At 50.8% G+C, this 17591-nt stretch overlaps 1 protein-coding gene across 1 annotated transcript in view; it reads left to right on the top strand.

Moving 5' to 3' along the window:
- PKD1 (polycystin 1, transient receptor potential channel interacting) overlaps positions 1 to 17591 on the top strand; it is a gene marked incomplete at both ends in the record, with an annotated part of 90660 nt that overhangs the window by 21931 nt on the left and 51138 nt on the right. Inside the window, one exon of the mRNA XM_084271031.1 lies at positions 17224 to 17295. Coding sequence (XP_084127157.1) covers positions 17224 to 17295 — 72 coding nt within the window. The remainder of the gene's footprint in view (positions 1 to 17223; positions 17296 to 17591) is intronic.

A 17591-nucleotide genomic window follows, 5' to 3' on the forward strand; every position in this document is an offset into this window, starting at 1 on the left:
CAGACACCGAGCCTGACAGCCCACTGAAGAAGCAGAAGACATGGCCAGTGACCAGAACAGACGTCCCCTTGATGGCTTCTGGGTCATCGATCTGCCCCAGCTGCTGGAGGAGCCTCAAGAGAATGGAGACTTCCATCTTCACACTTTTCCTTGCAATTCCCAGGAAGGAAGGCCGAGCAGTTTCTGTGGAGCGTGTGTCAGCCCTCTCTGCTGAAGCCTCTGCGCTGTACCTAGACCAGGACCAGTTAGGTGATGGAGGATAAGGATGGTGCAGGGACTCTTCAGCCCGTAAGCCCTCTGATCCCAGCAGTGGAGGCAGTGCCAGGGAGAGGAGCAGCATGGTGTGGTTTCCATTCTGCCTGTGCTGGTGCCCATGTCCCCTCTTGCTGCAGCAGCACAAGGAACTGTCAGCTCTTTCACTGCAGTGGCAAAGGGACATTCTGGACATCGTGTACAGGGGACAAATCAGTTGCTGTTTCTCCTGCCTGTTCACAAGGTCTTCTAGCAGGGGAAGCTCTGCTGCAGAGCTCAGGCCCCGTCCGAGGCCCAAGCAAGCTGCTCGTTTCCCTTTGTACCTACTTTGGGGCCTCTGAATATCAGCATTTTTGGAGCAGAAATAGTCTGACTGCATCACAGAAGACTTTCTAATGCTAAAAGGAAGCAACCCAATCGCACGGATTATTAATGCCAGGAACATGCAAATGCATTTTGTACTGGAAGCAGCAAGTCTATATTGGGGTCTAATTGGTTTTTGTTTTCAGAAGGAAGATTTTTAAGGGTCTATAGTGAACATACTCCAAAAGCATTAAGAGCAGAGCCCTCCAATCCAAACAACCACATTTGGAAAAATACGGAGGAGCTTGTATCAGTGTCAGCACAGGAGCAGAGGGTTAAGGAAAGGCCCATCCTTCAGCATCGTGTAAATAATTCCCCTTTTCTCTGTCCACCCGGTCGCAGAGCAGACTGGCTCTGGATCTCTCCCATGCCCTGTGCTTTGTGGCACATAACACCAGCCGAAGCTGCTGGTTAACAAATTCCTTGAGCATTTCTGTTCCAGTAGAGATTCACAGACTTGTCTTTGAATTATGGTGCCCTTGTGCTAGAGAGATTTTTACAGCCAAAGTAGATTGGGAGCCCTTTCTCTCTGGGGATCATGGAAATACTGTTATCTCAAGCTTCATGAGGAGCTGCAGTGCACGGAGACCATGCAAGGCACAGACCCACCTGCCAGCAGAGCACCTCTGCCCCGGTCAGTCTGCACACCCCCCCTATTTGCTTTAGGCTGCTGAATTAAGCAGGTTTGCTTTTTTCTCCCCTTTAAACAGAGGAACTGTCTGGGGCTGATCCTAAATCTGTGGTTCTTGCCCAGCAGACTGAATGTTAACTGTGCGTTTAGGCAGCTTCTCTGACAGTGTTTTATTTAGCCGATAGACACAGCAACTCTGGCAGAACTGCTGCCGGCGTCCTGTAATGAAACACATGGTGCAGCATTTAAAACAACAGTCCAGACTGTTTCAGTGTTGGAAAAAATGTATTTGAATGAGAAAGTCCACCTGGGGGCAAAATACCTGTTTGTCTGTATGTGTGCCTGTCTGTCTGTCTGTCCAGCCTCAGACCCGGAGTGTTGTAACACCCAGGGATGCAGGGAGCGTGGAGGTGTGCCAGGAACAGAAAGGAGAGGTGCTTTATCAACTGGGATAGCTGATGTTGGTGGATACTTCAGCAACGCTCCGGAGTAGAATCACACAATGTGAGATGCTGCGACCCTAAAACCTTGGCCAACATTTCAGATGTGATGCCTTATGTTGCTTGCTCAGATGGGAGAGATCTGGGAGCTGTCATCCTGCAGTCCCACAACCCTTCTGCTGGACTCAGCAGCTGATGGGGACCCCAGTTACACACTGGTCACTGTAGCCCAGTTCCATCTGGGTCTTTCTCTGGGCCACCTGGATTTGGGCCAGTGGACACATATGCCACGGCGATCTGACTTGCCAGCTCTCACACACCTCTCCTCATCTCCCATTTTCCCATCAGCATTCCCTGAAACGAGTCATTGGTTCCCACGTGTCTTCTGCCTTCACAGCTCCCACCACGTTCATGCTGTGTTCCTGGGGGGAGGCAGTGAAATTTGGCACAGGCTGGGCTGAGCCTTCATCACCTAGAAGGGTGGATCCCCCAACGCAGCTACTGACCAGGAGAGATGGAGAAATCCTCATCAGTGAAGTTTCTGGCTGTGTTCGTGGTACCTTCAACCTGATGAATAACAGAGCTTTGCCCTTGCTGCTGCTGTAAGAATACCCCTTCCTGAGGGCTTTTCTCTGTGGTAGCATAGGACTAGATTCCCTTAGGTACTCATTTCACTCCTCTTCCTGTGGCTGGTACAGGCTGCCAAACGTTTTGTTCCTTCCTCCCCCGTAGATGTGTCTGCATCCTCTGCTGTTTGTGTTCCCACTTTCCTTTAGAGGCTTTTTTCTTTTTCTGGTTGAACATCAGATGCATTTTTATCATATTTGGATCCTGTGTGTTAGAGATCACTGCCCAGCTTGGGGCGAGGGAGAGGACACCGTACAGATAACATCCCTGATCTGTCACCAACCCTGTGGCCCTCAGGAACAGACCTGGCTGGCTGCAGTGCCCAAAGGGTTTAATGAACTGACCCATAGCTTCCCCTCCTTTGCTGGCCATGGTGGGAAGTGGCCAAGCTTCCCTTGGCTCTTCTGGTGCTTGTTTTGCTGTAGAAGGCTGTGGCAAGCACTGCTCTTCTGAGGTGACTGAGGAACACCCCTCGTCCTTGCCTGTCCTGGGTTTTCCTTTAACACGAGAAGAAATGGGGCACCTGGAGGAAATGTGGCCCCCAGGCCCCACTGAAATCTCTTGAGAGAGACCCCGTGGAAGGGAACGCAGGTCCCGTGGCCGGCAGCAGCGTGGCAGGGCACAGTGGCTGTTTGCTCTCAGTGAGGGAAGGGGAGCAGGGCACCGGGATGGGTCCGGATCGGAGCCGCGCTCCGGGCTGGAGCGGGACGAGCGTTACATAACGCACCGCTCCGCTCCAGAGACACGTTCAAATGATTAATTTGAGGCTCTGGCAGCCGCTTCCCTGTAATAATATTTTAAACATTACTTTTCCACTGGTCCTTGCCAGCGATCGTTATTTTGCGCTGTGGAGGCTGTAAAATTTCACTTCAAGGATGGGTTTCACTCCCGTTACAAAATGTGTCTGGAATGTGCAGATGTTTCCTTGGGGGAATAGCGAGCCAATCCGCTCTAACACATCATCCCTGCGGGGAGGACTCAACGTGCTAAGCAGCCCTATTCACAAAATCACAAACAAACACACACACACACACACACATACACACACATGCACACCCCCAAGCCCTGTGGAGCTGTACCCGAGCTGGGCATTTCGCTCAAAACCCTGTTGATGTACAAATCCCAACATCACAGCTGGAGCTGTGGGGCTGGGCTGCTGCTGGGCTGCAGGGACACATGTGCTGGTTGCAGAGAGGTCCCGCTCTGCAGCCTGTGGGAGCTGTGTGTGTGTTGTTTTTGCAGCTCAGCTTTTACACTGTGCCACATATGAATGTTTTTCTGGAGGCAGACTGGAAGAGCGATGAAAACTTTGGCTTACGGGGTGCAAAATAAGATCCTGCAGGTATCCAAGGGTGTGTGTGCCAAGGACAAAGCAGGGCTGCTGTCGATGCACCGGAGTTAGAGAAAGTGGAGAGATGGGATTTAAGTGGACGTTAGAAAGTTTGCAGGGGGGTGAAGAACACTGAAAGATGCTTTATATAGAACAGCCACTGGTGGATGGGAACCCTGGCAACTGGGACTTTGAATTAAGGCTGTGACCATCCCTGAGGAATATCTTATGGGGTCAGTCTTGTTTTTGTAGGAGGATCCAGCAGACGGCTCATTTTTTTACTTGGCTAAATTTCTTTTTCAGTATCATCTTTACTGCACGGGGTGGGAGACCAAAGCTGTTATTAGGGTCCTTAAAGAGGTCCCATTAAAGGGGTTGTCTGTCATGCACACAGGGATAACAGATTCCTAAGTGCTCCTGGCATCCTCCCACTCTGTCCCACACTGGTTGCTCCCCTCAGCTCTGAGCCTTGTGCCTCCTGTACGGCTGCTCCTGTGCCTGCAGGTCAGTCCAGACAGTCTTTTGGGGATGGACACTGTCTTGCTGCAGCTCCAGATGGTTTATCTGGACTGTCTTAACCTGTGTTGCTCGAAACCCCTAGCATTGTGAGAATGTTTTGGGCCCATAGCATCTCTAGGGAGAACCTCATTTGGGGTGCTAGATAGGTTTTGATGATGGGATCTGCCTTGATCCTGATGTGTGCCTCTGTATGAATCACTGTACCTCATACCCTGCACAGAACCCTAGCGGAGCGTGGAGGAGGAGCAGAGGCAGTTATGGAAAATAAATGCACAGGGCGCAGTGCTGGGAGAGAGAAATGTTGATAGTGATGAGTATGGACTGAGAGCTCAATCCCATCAAACACTGATAAGGAAAAGAATGCAAGGGAAAGTCGGTGGCTAGCAAAGTTGGGAAGAATAAAGAGTTTTTCAAGTATATTGGGATTTAAGGAATGCAATTATCCTGGTCTGTTAATAGATGGCCATGGTCAAATTATCAATGAAAATTCAGAAAAGGCAGGAGTGCTCAGTAAATATTTCTGTTTTCTATTTGGAAAAAAGCCAGGTGATGTATTTGTATCATATGAGGATGATGAAACACTTTCCACTCCAACAGTAACTGAAGAGGATGTTAAACAGCTGCTATTAATGTTAGACCTTCTTAAACTAGCAAGTTCAGATATTTTGCATCCAAGAATTTTTAAAGCGCTGGCTGAAGACCCCTCTGGGCTATTAACGTTCACTTCTGGTGGGGTTTTGGGCAGTAGGGAAATTCCCAAGGACTGGGTCAAAATGCCCATGGTGCCAGTGTTAAGAGAAGGCAGATGGGGTGGTATAAACCTTTGTTAACTTGGTGCCCTGGTCTTCTGGCCCCAGGTGAAACCATACAGTGTGTAGTATGGACAAGAGCTAGAAGTTAAATGGGATAGTGTAATTAGTGGCAATCAACATGGAAAATTCACTTATGGGAAATAGATCTCATGAACCTCGGACTTTTAAGTAAGTTTACAGATGGAGTAGATGAAGATGATGGCATTGATGTAATACACATATGACTTCTGTGAGCTGTTTGACTCAATGTCACATATATTTCTCAGAAATTGGAATGAAAAAAATCAGCACTACATATATTAAAGAGATTAAATACTGGCTTGGAAGTGTAAGAATAAACTGGAGTCGTCGTGAAAAGCAGTGTCTCAGGGATGGATTGCTGACTGCCTCCCTGGTGTATTTGTCAACAGACTGGAGGAAAACAAAAAACCATTAGTGATACTGTACTGAGAGTGCCAGAGCCCAGAGAAGGAAACAGAGCTCTGCTTTGGTTGGAGATTTGGTCATAGAAAGGAGCAACGATGCTGCTGAGTGGAAGATGGTACATCTGTGACCAAGGGAAGCAGGCATGGTGTGTAGGGTGAGAAGCTTCTCTTAGAAGGCAAGGACTCAGCTCAGGTGTGGAGAGCTGGGTGTGCAGTGAAGGATACGGCCACCAAAATGGTTCGTGCAACTTAGGGATGTGAGCAGGGAGCTGTGGAGCAGAGAGGTCATATTCCCTGGTGTCCTCACTGTGTGGAGATAGTGATGCCCTAAAGAGTCCAACCAAAGGTGTGTCTGAAGGACACTCCTGAGAGGCAACCGGTGTTCACTGCTCCAGCCAGAAAGTGGTAGGTGACTGCAGCCTGGGGTGTATTTGTGGTTAAAACCAGGAAAGGAATCCATAGAAGAGCCCTCAGTGAGGTGGACCAAGAGTGAGTCCTACACTTAGGAACTCAAGCTGGGTAAATTCAGGTCAGAAATAAGCCTGCCTGGCCTGCAACTGCCTGTCAAAGCCGGTGGTGGCCATTGTCTCTGGGAGTCTTTATGTGAAGGTGGGAACGTTCTCTGGAAGGATGGGGAGCTGCTTGCTTAGGTTTGATGCAGGAACTGATGGTGAGGAGTCTGATGGCGTGCAGTGTGTGAGTCGTTGGGATAAGATCCCATTGAAATCTGTGAGTCAGTCCTGTAGCTCTTTGTTAGGTCAAGAAGTAGACTGCCAGAAGGGAATGGTTGGTAGCTTTGTGTCCTGTCCCCCCACTTTCCCCAAACTGGCTCACGTATTGGGTAGGTCCCAGGGCTTTAGAACATCTGGAGAGCCTGTCCCTCACTGAGGAGACCACAGAAAGCAGACATAACATCAGGATTGCAAAGCAAACACAAACCGGACTGTGCTGCAGCCGTGGTTTGGCCCGGTCTTGGGTCCTGAACATGCTGCACTTTTCTTTTTGCTCCAGGCTCCCCTGGTTTGTGGATTTTCTGTCGCAGGCAGTGGGCTGTGAACTCTGTGGTTGTGCTCAGCATCATTGTTTTCACAGAGCAGCACCATTTACTTTGTGCTATTTTTAAACACATCAAGTGCTAAAGGGACTGCCCAAAATCCCAGAGTTTTCTCTCCAGAGAAGAAAATAAGGAAGGGGATCAGCATCTCTCCAGCACAGGCTGTGCCTAAAGAATGTTGCTGAAAGTTGTTCTCCACTGCTGACAACATGCTGCCTGGACCTGCTTGAGTCTTCCTGGTATTTACTTGTCCTTTTCCCTGTCACAGTTATTTTGAGTTAGCACCCCATACTTTGAGCTGAAGGGTGTTGGTGAGAGCCTGGAGCAGGGGAGCTCTGAAATACAGTGAAACATTGTTGGTAGAACATATTGGAGATGGAAATGAATTGACAGACAGGGCTAAAACACACACACAACAATGTTTGTCTTAAGAAACCACCCAGGAGCTTGGAAAACTTGATGGTCTGTTAGAGAACACTGTTAACTAAAGGTCACACAGCTTTGTACTGTCAGCTACAAAAGGGAGAGTGTTTGAGGGAGCGTTGCCATCTGTGGGAAGCAACTGTCCAGGTCTGGGTCGGCATCACCAGGACTGGTGACGTTTCAGCACTGGGACGGGTGCTGGTCGGTCTGTGCTGCAGCCTGCAGAGCTGGTAGCACCCCTGGGCATCTCTGCTCCCACTGCCTGGTGGGACATACGGGCTGGGTGGTTTTGGAGCAGCACCTGAGGGGCTGAAGCTCAGATGACTGAAGAAGAAATGGCCAGAGAACCTTTCTGTTAGGTCTGCTTGCCTTTCTGCTGCTCTGACAGCTGGTGGTCCAAAGTAGGGAGTGTGTTGTGCTCAGCCCAGGCTGCTCCCACGCCCGCAGGGATAAGGGGACACGGTGACACCATCCCTCAGCTGCCTCGTGGCGTTTGGCCATGAGATTTCCCCGCCTGTTCTTATGCGGTTTGGATCCAGGATGCCCTCTTCATGTCTGCTTTACCTGCCACGTGTGGGTGGCTTTGGCTGGTAGGTGATGTTACTGTTGACTCCTGGGTCCTTCAGGAACACCTGTGAAGGCTGTTTTGCTGCTTCATGGCTTTGTTTTCCTCTTGTGTGTGTGCTGCCGGTGCTGTGCGGCGCCTGACAACGTACTGACTGTTCTCAGAGAAATGAGAGAAGCATTTCCTGACTGCTTGAGGAAATTACTTCTGATCTGATACTGCCATATCAGTCTCTGTCAGCTGGCTTGAGGTCTAAATTCGACTAGGCAGCAGCATGAAGTTTTTCACAAGTCTCCTCAGGGCATTTCAGGTGACCCAGGACATCCCTGGTTCACAGTTCTCGTGCTGTATCCATGCCCACGTTGTTCCCCTGTTCCTTTTGGGATACAAAACACAGATGCCCCCGAAGGTTTCCAAGGGACACGCTATGCAAATATTTCTTCATACCGTGTCAGTGTTTGCAAACTGGACGTGTGCTCTGGAGAAGACTTTCCTGGAGTTCTCTGCCTCTCTTGGCTCCAGTCCCTGTATCAGCTCAGCAATGTATCGCCGCTGCCGGTTCAAGAGCATCCAGAACCTCCTGTGTCTTGTGAACCTTGCCCGTGGCTCTTATTCCTTGTGTATAGAAGGATGGAGGGTGCTGGGAGAAAACAGCATTGTGTTTTTCTTATTTTTCACAGAGAAATTATACCCCTGGAGGGTAGCTATCCAAGCAAAGGGCTCCCATTAAAATAAACACAAATAGAATAATAAAAAAACAGGACCCAAAGATTACCCACTCCATCCCCTGTCCCAGTAGTGAATTAATATCAACAATGCCTAAACTTTTAGTGAAAACCCTTTGCTTTCTGTGAGGAAGATTAAGCTGTGTGATTCCTAAATTACAGCTTGCAGAGGGCTCGCTTTTCTTGGTAAAATAAAATATCCCTGGGCTCTGAACACACTGACTTGGAAACACTTTGGGTTTTCAAGAGAAAGAGCTGTGTGTCAGCAGGTGATGCCACAGCACCTGGGGCTCCCTGGGTAGGTGCTTTCTGGGGGAAGAAGTGGGTATCCCGGTGGAAGCTGGTTGGATTTGGGCTGGAGGTGTCTAGTATGGTTTCCTTTCTTGAGTTCTACCATGTGTGCTGGGAAGATGCTTGGGTTTCCCTCGTCTTTGGTTTGCTCACAAACAGTCCATGAAACAAACCTGTATTTGCAAGGCTGACATTTAGCTGGATGGAACTGCAGATGGCTTGTTTACGCAGAGCACTAATTGTGGACATTAACTTCATTTAAATATTTGGGTTGCTGCTTTCCCAAGCTGAAGGTCTTCTCTGTTCTCATCTTTTAGTGTGATCTTACAGAGGCAGGGCAGCGCTGGGTGATGCTTGAGGTTTGAAGCCTTATTTTATGCCACGTGAAGTCACCTCTTGGCAGTGGGAGGACCATGTCCAGAGCCAGCTCCAGCCACTGCCAGCTCATGGTCACTCAGGAAGCTCAGAAGGTGGGACCTGGTGTGAAAAGCCTCTCTTAGAAGGGTGGCCATCCCTGGAGCCAACTCATTGTCCCACCAGAAGCTCTTGCTGACCTCCACAAGCACAGGAGGCCCCTGGTGACTCCCCAGTGCCCCTCTTGCCTTTGGCTCCATTGTTTCGGTGTTGGGGATGAGGAGATGAAGTCAGTGGCAGTCTAAGAATAACTTGTAAAACGAGCTGTGCTGTGGGTCCCTGTGAAGACAGCAGTGCTCTGGTTCCTGGGAGCCTCTTGTGCGAGAAAGCTCCCACCCAGCCTCCCTGGCTGGGGAGGAGAGGGATGGAGCGCATGATGCCATCGCCTACGAGCCGGCCCTGCCAGAACATGACGTCGCTCCTTGAGGTAACACGTCCCCTTTGTTTGAGTGGCTTCATCCCTGCTCTGACTTTATAACCATATTTGGGAAAGTCTGTGGAAAGCTGCTGGCTGTGGGGAGCCGAGGAGCCGCTCTCTGAGTCTCTGCTGCTCTGCAGACAGCTCCCACCTGGAGGGCTGGGGGGTCGCTGTGGTGGGGATGCTCTGGCTGTGGTGGGGATGCCATGGCCATGGTGGGAATGCCCTGGTCTTGCATCCTACAGGCATGCACAGCCTGACTTCCTCTGTTTTCTCCAGGGATGGGGCATGAGCACAGGAGCAGAGTGTGGGTGAGCAGCAGCTGGGTAGGGACATCCGTGTCACTTGGGATGTCCTGAGCTCTCAGCTCACTCTCATGCAGGGCTCAGGGATCAGGCTTTCCCATGCTTCTAGAAGCACAGGCTCTTGCAAACCCTTTTCCTCAGCCGCCTGAGCTCACTCCTCAGTGGGATCGTTAACAGCAAGATGAGTAGGATTTGCTTCTGCACTTCTGACAGTCGTGTCGTGCTGATGCTCTGGGAGAAGCTTGGGGCAGGATGAGTCAGGGCAGTGAGAAGGGAAGGAGGAGCATCGCTTCACTCCCATTGCTCAGAGGGGCAGCAGGAGCTGGCAGCGATGGGGTGACCTGCTCGTGGTCCTGCAACGCATCTTCAGCTAAGCTGGGAGGTACATCTGGGTCTGCTCCATGTCAAGCCCAGCTATCTCCTGGCACAGCTGCCTCACAGGGGCATATGTGAGAGTGCTGCACAGCTCTCCCAGGAGAGCACAAAGTGTACAGAACATTGCAAAAATGCTTGTATCCTTGCCTTACATTTTCATATCAACAATTAAGATTTAGCTGTGGGAAGAAAAACATTCAGTTTCTAGATGAATATTTGTGAAAAAGTCTTTTGGGGCAAATTCCTTAGAGAGAGAGAGCTGAGGCTCGGGCCAGCATTTGGAACTCATAAATTCAAAATGAACAAATAAATTGTCATCGTGCTGTGACAGCCTCGGGGCAACAAGGGTGCTTGCTGCCGTCTGCCAGTCCCAGTGTGCAGCTCCCTGCTCAGGACTCGCTCTCAGCAGCTGCTGGTGTCTCCTGTGGAGCCTTTCCCTGGACAGTCCTCTGCTCCAGCTCATGTGTTTGCTCCCCTGTTCTTCAGGAGCTGATCTCTGCAGCGAGTCCCTGGGTGAAATGCAGCCTCCCCGAGGGTTGGGATGCATCATTTCCCAGGGACCCCACTGCCCCATTCTGGGAAAGGAAGGGGTGAAACCCACCAGTGAAAGGCCCCTCTTAGTGCTCGGCTTCAGCTCTCAGAGGTGATTTGTGGTGGAGCTGGAATCCCTTTGCCTTGGAATATCCCTTGCTTTGGTGTGATTGAAACAGTAGGTGGTGATGAAGATCTCCATATGCTGCTGCCCTCCTGTCTGTGCTGAAAGGCTGAGAGCTCGTTGTGCAGGAGAGCTGTTGATACCCTTCCTCACAGCCTGCTAGCCGTGATGGCCCTGCATCTAGTGCAGGATGACAGTGATGCTCCCCATGCCCTGCACTCAGAAAAATCTGTGGTTTTTCCCCATTTCCATAGCCACTGTGGCAAGAACCTCTGTTACCCACTCTGCACACAAGCGCTTCCTAGGAGAGGTGCAGGCCAAAAGACAAAGGGAAAAAAAGGAATCAGATCAGCAAAAAATCTATAGTTTTTCCTGGCTCGAGCATGCAAAAACACAGAGAGTTTTTTTCCTCTTCTTTTCTGGAAAGTCTATTAGGTATGTCAGGCAGTACAGCACAGCCCCACTGCACAGGGCACCGGGCTGCCTCTCATTCCTGGAGACCAGCGAAGTGTTTGCCATGGTAACTCATCAGACAGCATCTCAGCTACGCAGGAGACCCCTTGGGCAGTTTGCTGTGCTGGCGGGGGCTCTGGAAGCAGCTGGCTTCTTTGTGTCTCACCAGCCATCTCATCTGTCCCTCTCTTGCTTGTCCTCTCTGGTTGCAAGGTGTGGAAGGGTGCAGCCTGGCTTTTGGTGGGGGTGAGAAAGGGGAGGGTGGCTGAGCATCGCTCTGAGTGTTGCTGGGTAGCTCCTGCTCCCTGCGGCATCTTCTGCACCTCGGTTTGCTCCTCACCTCTCCTGCCTGGTTGCTTCAAGGGTTTAGCTGTGAGAACTGCCAGCAGCCAAGTACCTTTGTGTTCTTCAGTGGATGTTTGAACAAGATTTTTGGGGTTTGTTGAGATCAGAGTGAGGGGAACTGTTATCACTGGAAGATGCTCTTGGGAAAGAGTGGACTCAGGCAGCGTGCAAAGGGCTCTGGAGTCAGGAGTGGGGCAGAGAAGATAAATAAGATAAATAAGAAGATAAATAAGAACAACTTTTCAGTGTTCATGGTGCAGAAAATTAGGCAGCTTCCAATGAGGTGATGCCTCTAGCAGGTTTCAGTTTTTTTCATAAAGCATGTGAATCATGGAGCTTGTTGCTGTAGGGTCCTGTGGAGCCCAGGCTGGCTCAGGAAGGGAAGGATGGCATCGTGGAAAATCAGTCACTGTGGACAGCCTGGTGTGGTGTCTGGCTTGGGAGGTTCTCTGCTGTTTGCTGCCAGGAGCTGGGAAGTGTTTTGGGGAAAGATCGCTCACTGGGAGCTTGGCTTGTGCATCTCCTTGAACACCTGGTACTGATGGTGGTTGGGGATGGCGTCTGGGGCAGGATGGGCCCTTGATCTCAGGGACAGAGCTGTTCTACCATCCTGCACCCACTCCTGCTGTTAAAACAATTCCTGGGTCAACATGGGACCCAGCCCTGTCCCTGTGGCACATGCAGTGGTCACACAAACACAGGGGGGCTGTCCCGGACCAGGGAAGGCTGCCTGGCTGAGGAGGCTTGTGGCAAAGCTGGCTGATCCACGGGGAGAAAGCAATTTTCCCTGAAGGAATGGGTCTGTGTGTTGCAGATGCTCTGTCTCCTCACCCTGTGTGTCCCATCAGGCCAGCCCAGCTCTGGAAGATGTGCTGGGAGATGGAAAAGCTTTCCCCTTGGCTGCAGGCTGCGCTGGGCAGTGGGGAGGGCAGATGCCTTACCCCCCTGCACTGCTGCAGGCCCCATCATAAGGCTCTTGTGTGGACTCTGCATGGGAATACGATTGTACCCAAGCTGCTGCCTTTCCCTGGCACCTCCGGGGTGTCACTGACCCCCCCCAAAACTGTAGCTTTTACTGTGGCTGACAGACCTGGAGCTTCTTTCCTATGGAACCGCTGCAGCTCTCCCAGCCTGTGCACAGGCTCCTCTCTGCACAGCCGCTTCTCTCTGTCTGTGGATGCTTTTCCCATTACCGTTCTGGCTGGGCTCCACGCACCAAAAGGGCTGGGAAGGCACAAGCCAGCACTGCCTCCCCTTCCCTTCCCTTCCCTCCCTTTTTTTTTTGTGAAATGAAGGCAGAGCGGGCCCGCAAATGACATAATGAGAGCATGACATCAGGCTTGGCAAGCGGAGGCGTGCTATACTCTGCTCAACATTATATGTTCTGTGGAATTAAGGAAAAAAACAGCAGTGCACCAAAAAAAGCCTGTCCACCACAGTGCTGCAGAAATAACCCCCTGGCTGCCCCGGGCTCGCAGCTGCGGGGCCGCGGAGTCTGTCTGTGCATCAGGAAGGGAGAAACCAGGCGGCGCCAAGCCCTGCTGCTTGCTTCCCTCAGCAGCTGGCTGAGGATATGCCAGTGCTCCATGCTTTTTTAGCCCCAGAAGTTACCCGGCCCCATCTGCAGGAGATGTCGCTGGTGGTTTGGGGTGGCTGGTCCCTGCTCACAGTCTCTGTGAGACGGCTGCTGTGAGCCCCCGCGGCACACGCAGCTCTGCAGAGGCTCAGCGGGGTGGTACCCAGCATCACTTGGGGAGCTGGGAGCAGAGCTGAGATGGAGCTGAAGGCTCCCAAGGCTCAGGTTCACACCCTCGTTACCAAATGTTCTCTTATTTGAAGCCTCACCTTCCCCCCACACCCAGCTGCACTCCCAGAAGGAGTTTGGGAAAACATCCTTTCCTGGGCACGTACGTGAAACGTGTGAGCGTGTGCTGGGGCACAAGGGCAGCTCTCTGAGACGCTGCTCACACTCTTCTCCTTCTCTACCACAGTCATTGGTGGGGTTTGGTGCCCCTTGTCCCACAGACATCTGCAGAGATGTGGGCCAGTCCTCTCAGCCTCCTCTGGCATTGCACAGCTGTGTTTACAGGTGGGGAAACCGAGGCAGGGTGGAGGAGCTGTGACTTGCTGGGAGCTCACAGGCAGCAGCACAGTGTGCCCCGTGGCACAAAGAAATGAAATTTGTCTTTCTCCTCCCGGCGGGGGCAGCAGCCTGTGTGCTTGGAGCATTTCAATGGGGAGCCTTGTTTGCTGCTGGCTGCAGCTCTGCTTTGAACCCGCTCCGAATTTCCTCCAGCCTGGCAGTCAGCTGGGAAAATGCAGTCATGGCAGTTTGTGGCACTGAGGGGCTGAGCTCCGTCCCACAGCCTCTGCCTTGGCTTTTATTGCTTTTATTGCTCAGTATTTCCTGATTATTTTTTTTTCCCTGCAACCTGGCTCAGGTCAGAGCCGTCTCTCCCATGCCAGGAAGGCATAACATGATTTTCCATACAAGTTGGAGAGGGACCAGTGGGAGAAGGCAAGCAGGCAGCTGGGAGCCCAGCTCAGTGACTCGTGGCTGGAGGTGGCAGGCACTAGCATCCACCACCATTCCTTGCTTCTCCAAGCTGTCCTTTGCTTCCCTCATGGGCTTTGCACAGAAGAGGTCTGGGGAAGTTGAAAGCTGGGAGGTTTTTATCAGTTCCTTGTCAGATCATGAAGAGTTGAGTAGAAAATAGCAAGGGAATTGGGTTCTGGTTTGTATGTACCAGTGGGTTGCCATCTAGTGCCTGGTCTGGGTAGAGGACAGAAGCTTCTCTGGAGGTCCTGGATGGCAGCTCAGACTGTGGAAGATGGAGGGTTGGGTCCAGGTCTTGAGATCTCATGCACAGGGTTGTAGTTAAGTGATAAAGTGTCAGGGTATAGACAGAGTTTAATTGTAACCTCCAGGCTTCCAGAGCATCTCTGAAGCAGCTTAGTCTGGGAATTGAGCTCCAGCTTTCTCCTTTGAAGCTCACTGGTGGAGCGTCTCTGCACACTGGGCTGTGGGCCAGTGGTAGCTTTGGATGTTGGTACTGCATGCCAGATGGATGGGTGAGCTCAGAAGTTAATACATGGCAGCATCAGCTTGGTGGTGGTATGTACAGAGTGACAGCCAAGTTGTACCATCAGGAGAAGGGCGAGGAGCCCTCTCCTGCCCTTCCACCGTGACACTGTGAAGGTGGCAGTGCAGATATCCCAAAGACACCCATCTGAGTAGCCTGACACCCTCTGAGCTCTCCTGGCCATGCAAAGCAACACCGTCCCTTGAGCAGGTTGGGAGTTGTTGCTCCTCCTGGCCCTTCCTGAGCAAAACCCTCTGGCCGCAGCCACAGCACCGAGCATCCTGCATCCCTTGAGTCCCTGCTGGGTCCCCCTTGTTCACCAGGAGCGCCTTCCTCCGTGCCTGCGGCTCAGTAGGCAGTGACATCTAGTGTCAGCCCACCACAGTAACAGCAGCGCTGAGTGGGGAATTGCCTGTGTTTGCCTTTTCCTTGTTTGCTGAGGTTTGGTGGGAGCAGCTGCCAGGTCGCTGGTCCTGCTCTCAGGTAGGAATGGGGCTGACTGACCCCTGGGAGTTGAGGTTTTGGGATCATCACTTGCCTGAAGTTCTGTAGCTTTATCTGAGGTGAAATGGAAACAGTGGGAAGGGATGGTTGTGAAGGGCTGGGAAAGGCTCAGGACCAACCCTTCCATGCCTGGCCCCGTGGCAGAGGGATGGAGAAGAGCAGACCTGTCCTCCTGGAATTGTTCACCTCCTACTGGGGAAGTAAGGAGAGATGAAGAGAAAGCTGCAGAGAGCTGCAGAGGAGGTGGCAGGGCTTGGGGCTGGGCTGGTACCCGGTGTGACTCAGGTGCCCGCTTGCTGAGTGTGTGATCTGTGATGCTGAGGGCTTCACCCTGCCCTGCACGCTCTCTTCTTCATGCAGCACTTTTCAGGAGGCTCATTGAAATGCCAAAGCCCTGGGGTTTGTAGCAGCAGAGTGGTTTGTGTTGGAGGTTGCTCTTGGCTGGGCAAGGAGCAAGAAGGCATCAGAAACACCATTTCCTTCTGTCTTGGGCTTGAGGTGCTGCTTGAAAACGAGATGGGTTATTTCCAGGTAGTTCAAAGAAGACAAATAGTTTTACCAGTCTCCCCATAAGGTTGGTGGTCTGGTCCTATCCAAAACCGGTCAGTTAATGGAAGGAGGTGCAGAGGCAGAGGAGTATGATTTACAGACATGACTCCTGGAGCAGGACCCTTCTGGAGGAAGGCTCTGACCTGTCTGGCAGCAGCTGGGACTCCAGTCCAGGCTGTCCTGTGTGTTTGTCCCACAGGTGGGAGCTGGAAGTGGGTTTGGAGGTGTCTTTCATGTCTCCAGTGCAGGATGGTCCATGACCCACGTGGTCCATGGCACTTTGGCAATGGATGCTCTGTATTCTTTAGTGACTGTCCCAGCTACCCTGTGACAGGGAACACTGGCTTGGGCAGATATTTTTGCTAATGTCTGGTTTTTAAAGTGTATTTGTTGAGCTTTCATTTTGCACATTTCTTGGACTTCTTTATTGGTGTTGCTGGTGAACTCTTCTGAATCCACTTGCAGCTTGGCAAAGAAATCCTGGACAGCAAAATCAGGGAAAATAATCTCAAACCTTTTAAAGAGACATCCATCCCTGTTACTTATCCCCAGAGTTTCCTGGAATCACACACGATTTTCCTGCCAGTTTGGCAGAATTCTTTACATTTGGATAAATTATGTTCAAATGTCAGATCAAACTAAGAATTAATTGATGGGGGGCAGGGCAAAAATAAGAGGTGAGGCAGCAAGGAGAAAGTATGGGAGATGCTTGTAGGAAGAAAGGTGAGAAAGGAGGTGGACAGGAGAAGGTCTCTTGGAATGGAAGGGCTGCTGCTGCGATGGCTCCAGCCCTGTCCTCCTCCCTGGAGCCCTGCCAGAAATCCTTGAAGGATAATAACCATTGCATGGGCTTGGAAAAAGTGTTTGGATGCTGCTAGGAGAAGCTTTTGGCCAAAGGAGATTCATCTGAAACCAGAGAGTGAAGTTTATTGGGAACAAGTGGAGTCTGATAAGTGAAACTTTCACTTCTTAGCTGGGTGACACTTTAAGAATGGAAAAGAGGAGATGGGGTGAAAAGGGAGAGCTGTGCTGGAGGACAGAAACAGTTCTGCTTTGGATCAGCTGGAGGTTCTTGGTGTTACAGGGAGCGATGAGATATTTTGTAAAGCAGTTTTCCTTTCCTGAGGACAGTCTAACCTGATTTTACGTGGAAAATATTCTTTGTTACTTCTTATTCCCTTTTAAGCTTTTCCAAAAGGAGACAAAAAGATCTTTGAGATGTGAAAGTTGAACACATCAGTTGTGGAATTAATGAAGGGTTCTTTGGCACTAGAAATGGAAGTTCCTCATAAATGTTTCTCTAAGTTAATTACTACTTTAGTCTAAATTATTTCTTAATTACTTTGAGCATGTATTAGACTTGAATATGTCATAAAAGGATACATCAAATCTGGTAGTGTGTTTGTCATGGCAGTAATTGCTCTGGGGACACTGCACATCATGACAGTCCTGCTCTGTATCTGCGTGTTGCACCAAGCTTTGTGCAGCTAATGTGGGGAAAGGTGTTTTCTTCAGCTGGGAGAAATGCTCCCAGTGCTCAGACACCAAAACCTTCCAGTCTGGAGCCTGGATGGAGGTTGGAGAGAGGGTGTTCTAAGGTCTGGTAATGGGGGAATGACAAAATGGAGTTGAATGAAAGCTGAAAATTGTGTTTTCTTTCTCTAGGGATCTTTCCAATAACGAGATCAGTGGTTTAGATGTTCAGACATTCGAAAGCCTGACTTCTCTGGAAAAACTGTAAGTACAAGCTGTGCCCTTTAGTCCTCCAGCCCACTGGGCACATTTGAGCTGGGTTCTACAACACGTGCCTGGATTTCACAAGTTAGCCTTGCTGTTGCTTGACCTCATCAGTCAATCCCCAGATAGATGTCTGTGGACTCCTTCCTCAAGGCATTTATCTGCATGATCCAGTGAATGACTGATTCCCTCACTGGCATTCAGCGGATCAGGCAGGATTTGACCCGCTGTGCTGCTGGATGGAGAGGTCAAGGCAAGAGAATGGGATTTGTTGCAAGATGTGTGTAGTATGTGGA

Source organism: Gallinula chloropus (genome assembly GCF_964237585.1).
Source record: "Gallinula chloropus genome assembly, chromosome: 15".
NCBI lineage: Eukaryota > Metazoa > Chordata > Aves > Gruiformes > Rallidae > Gallinula > Gallinula chloropus.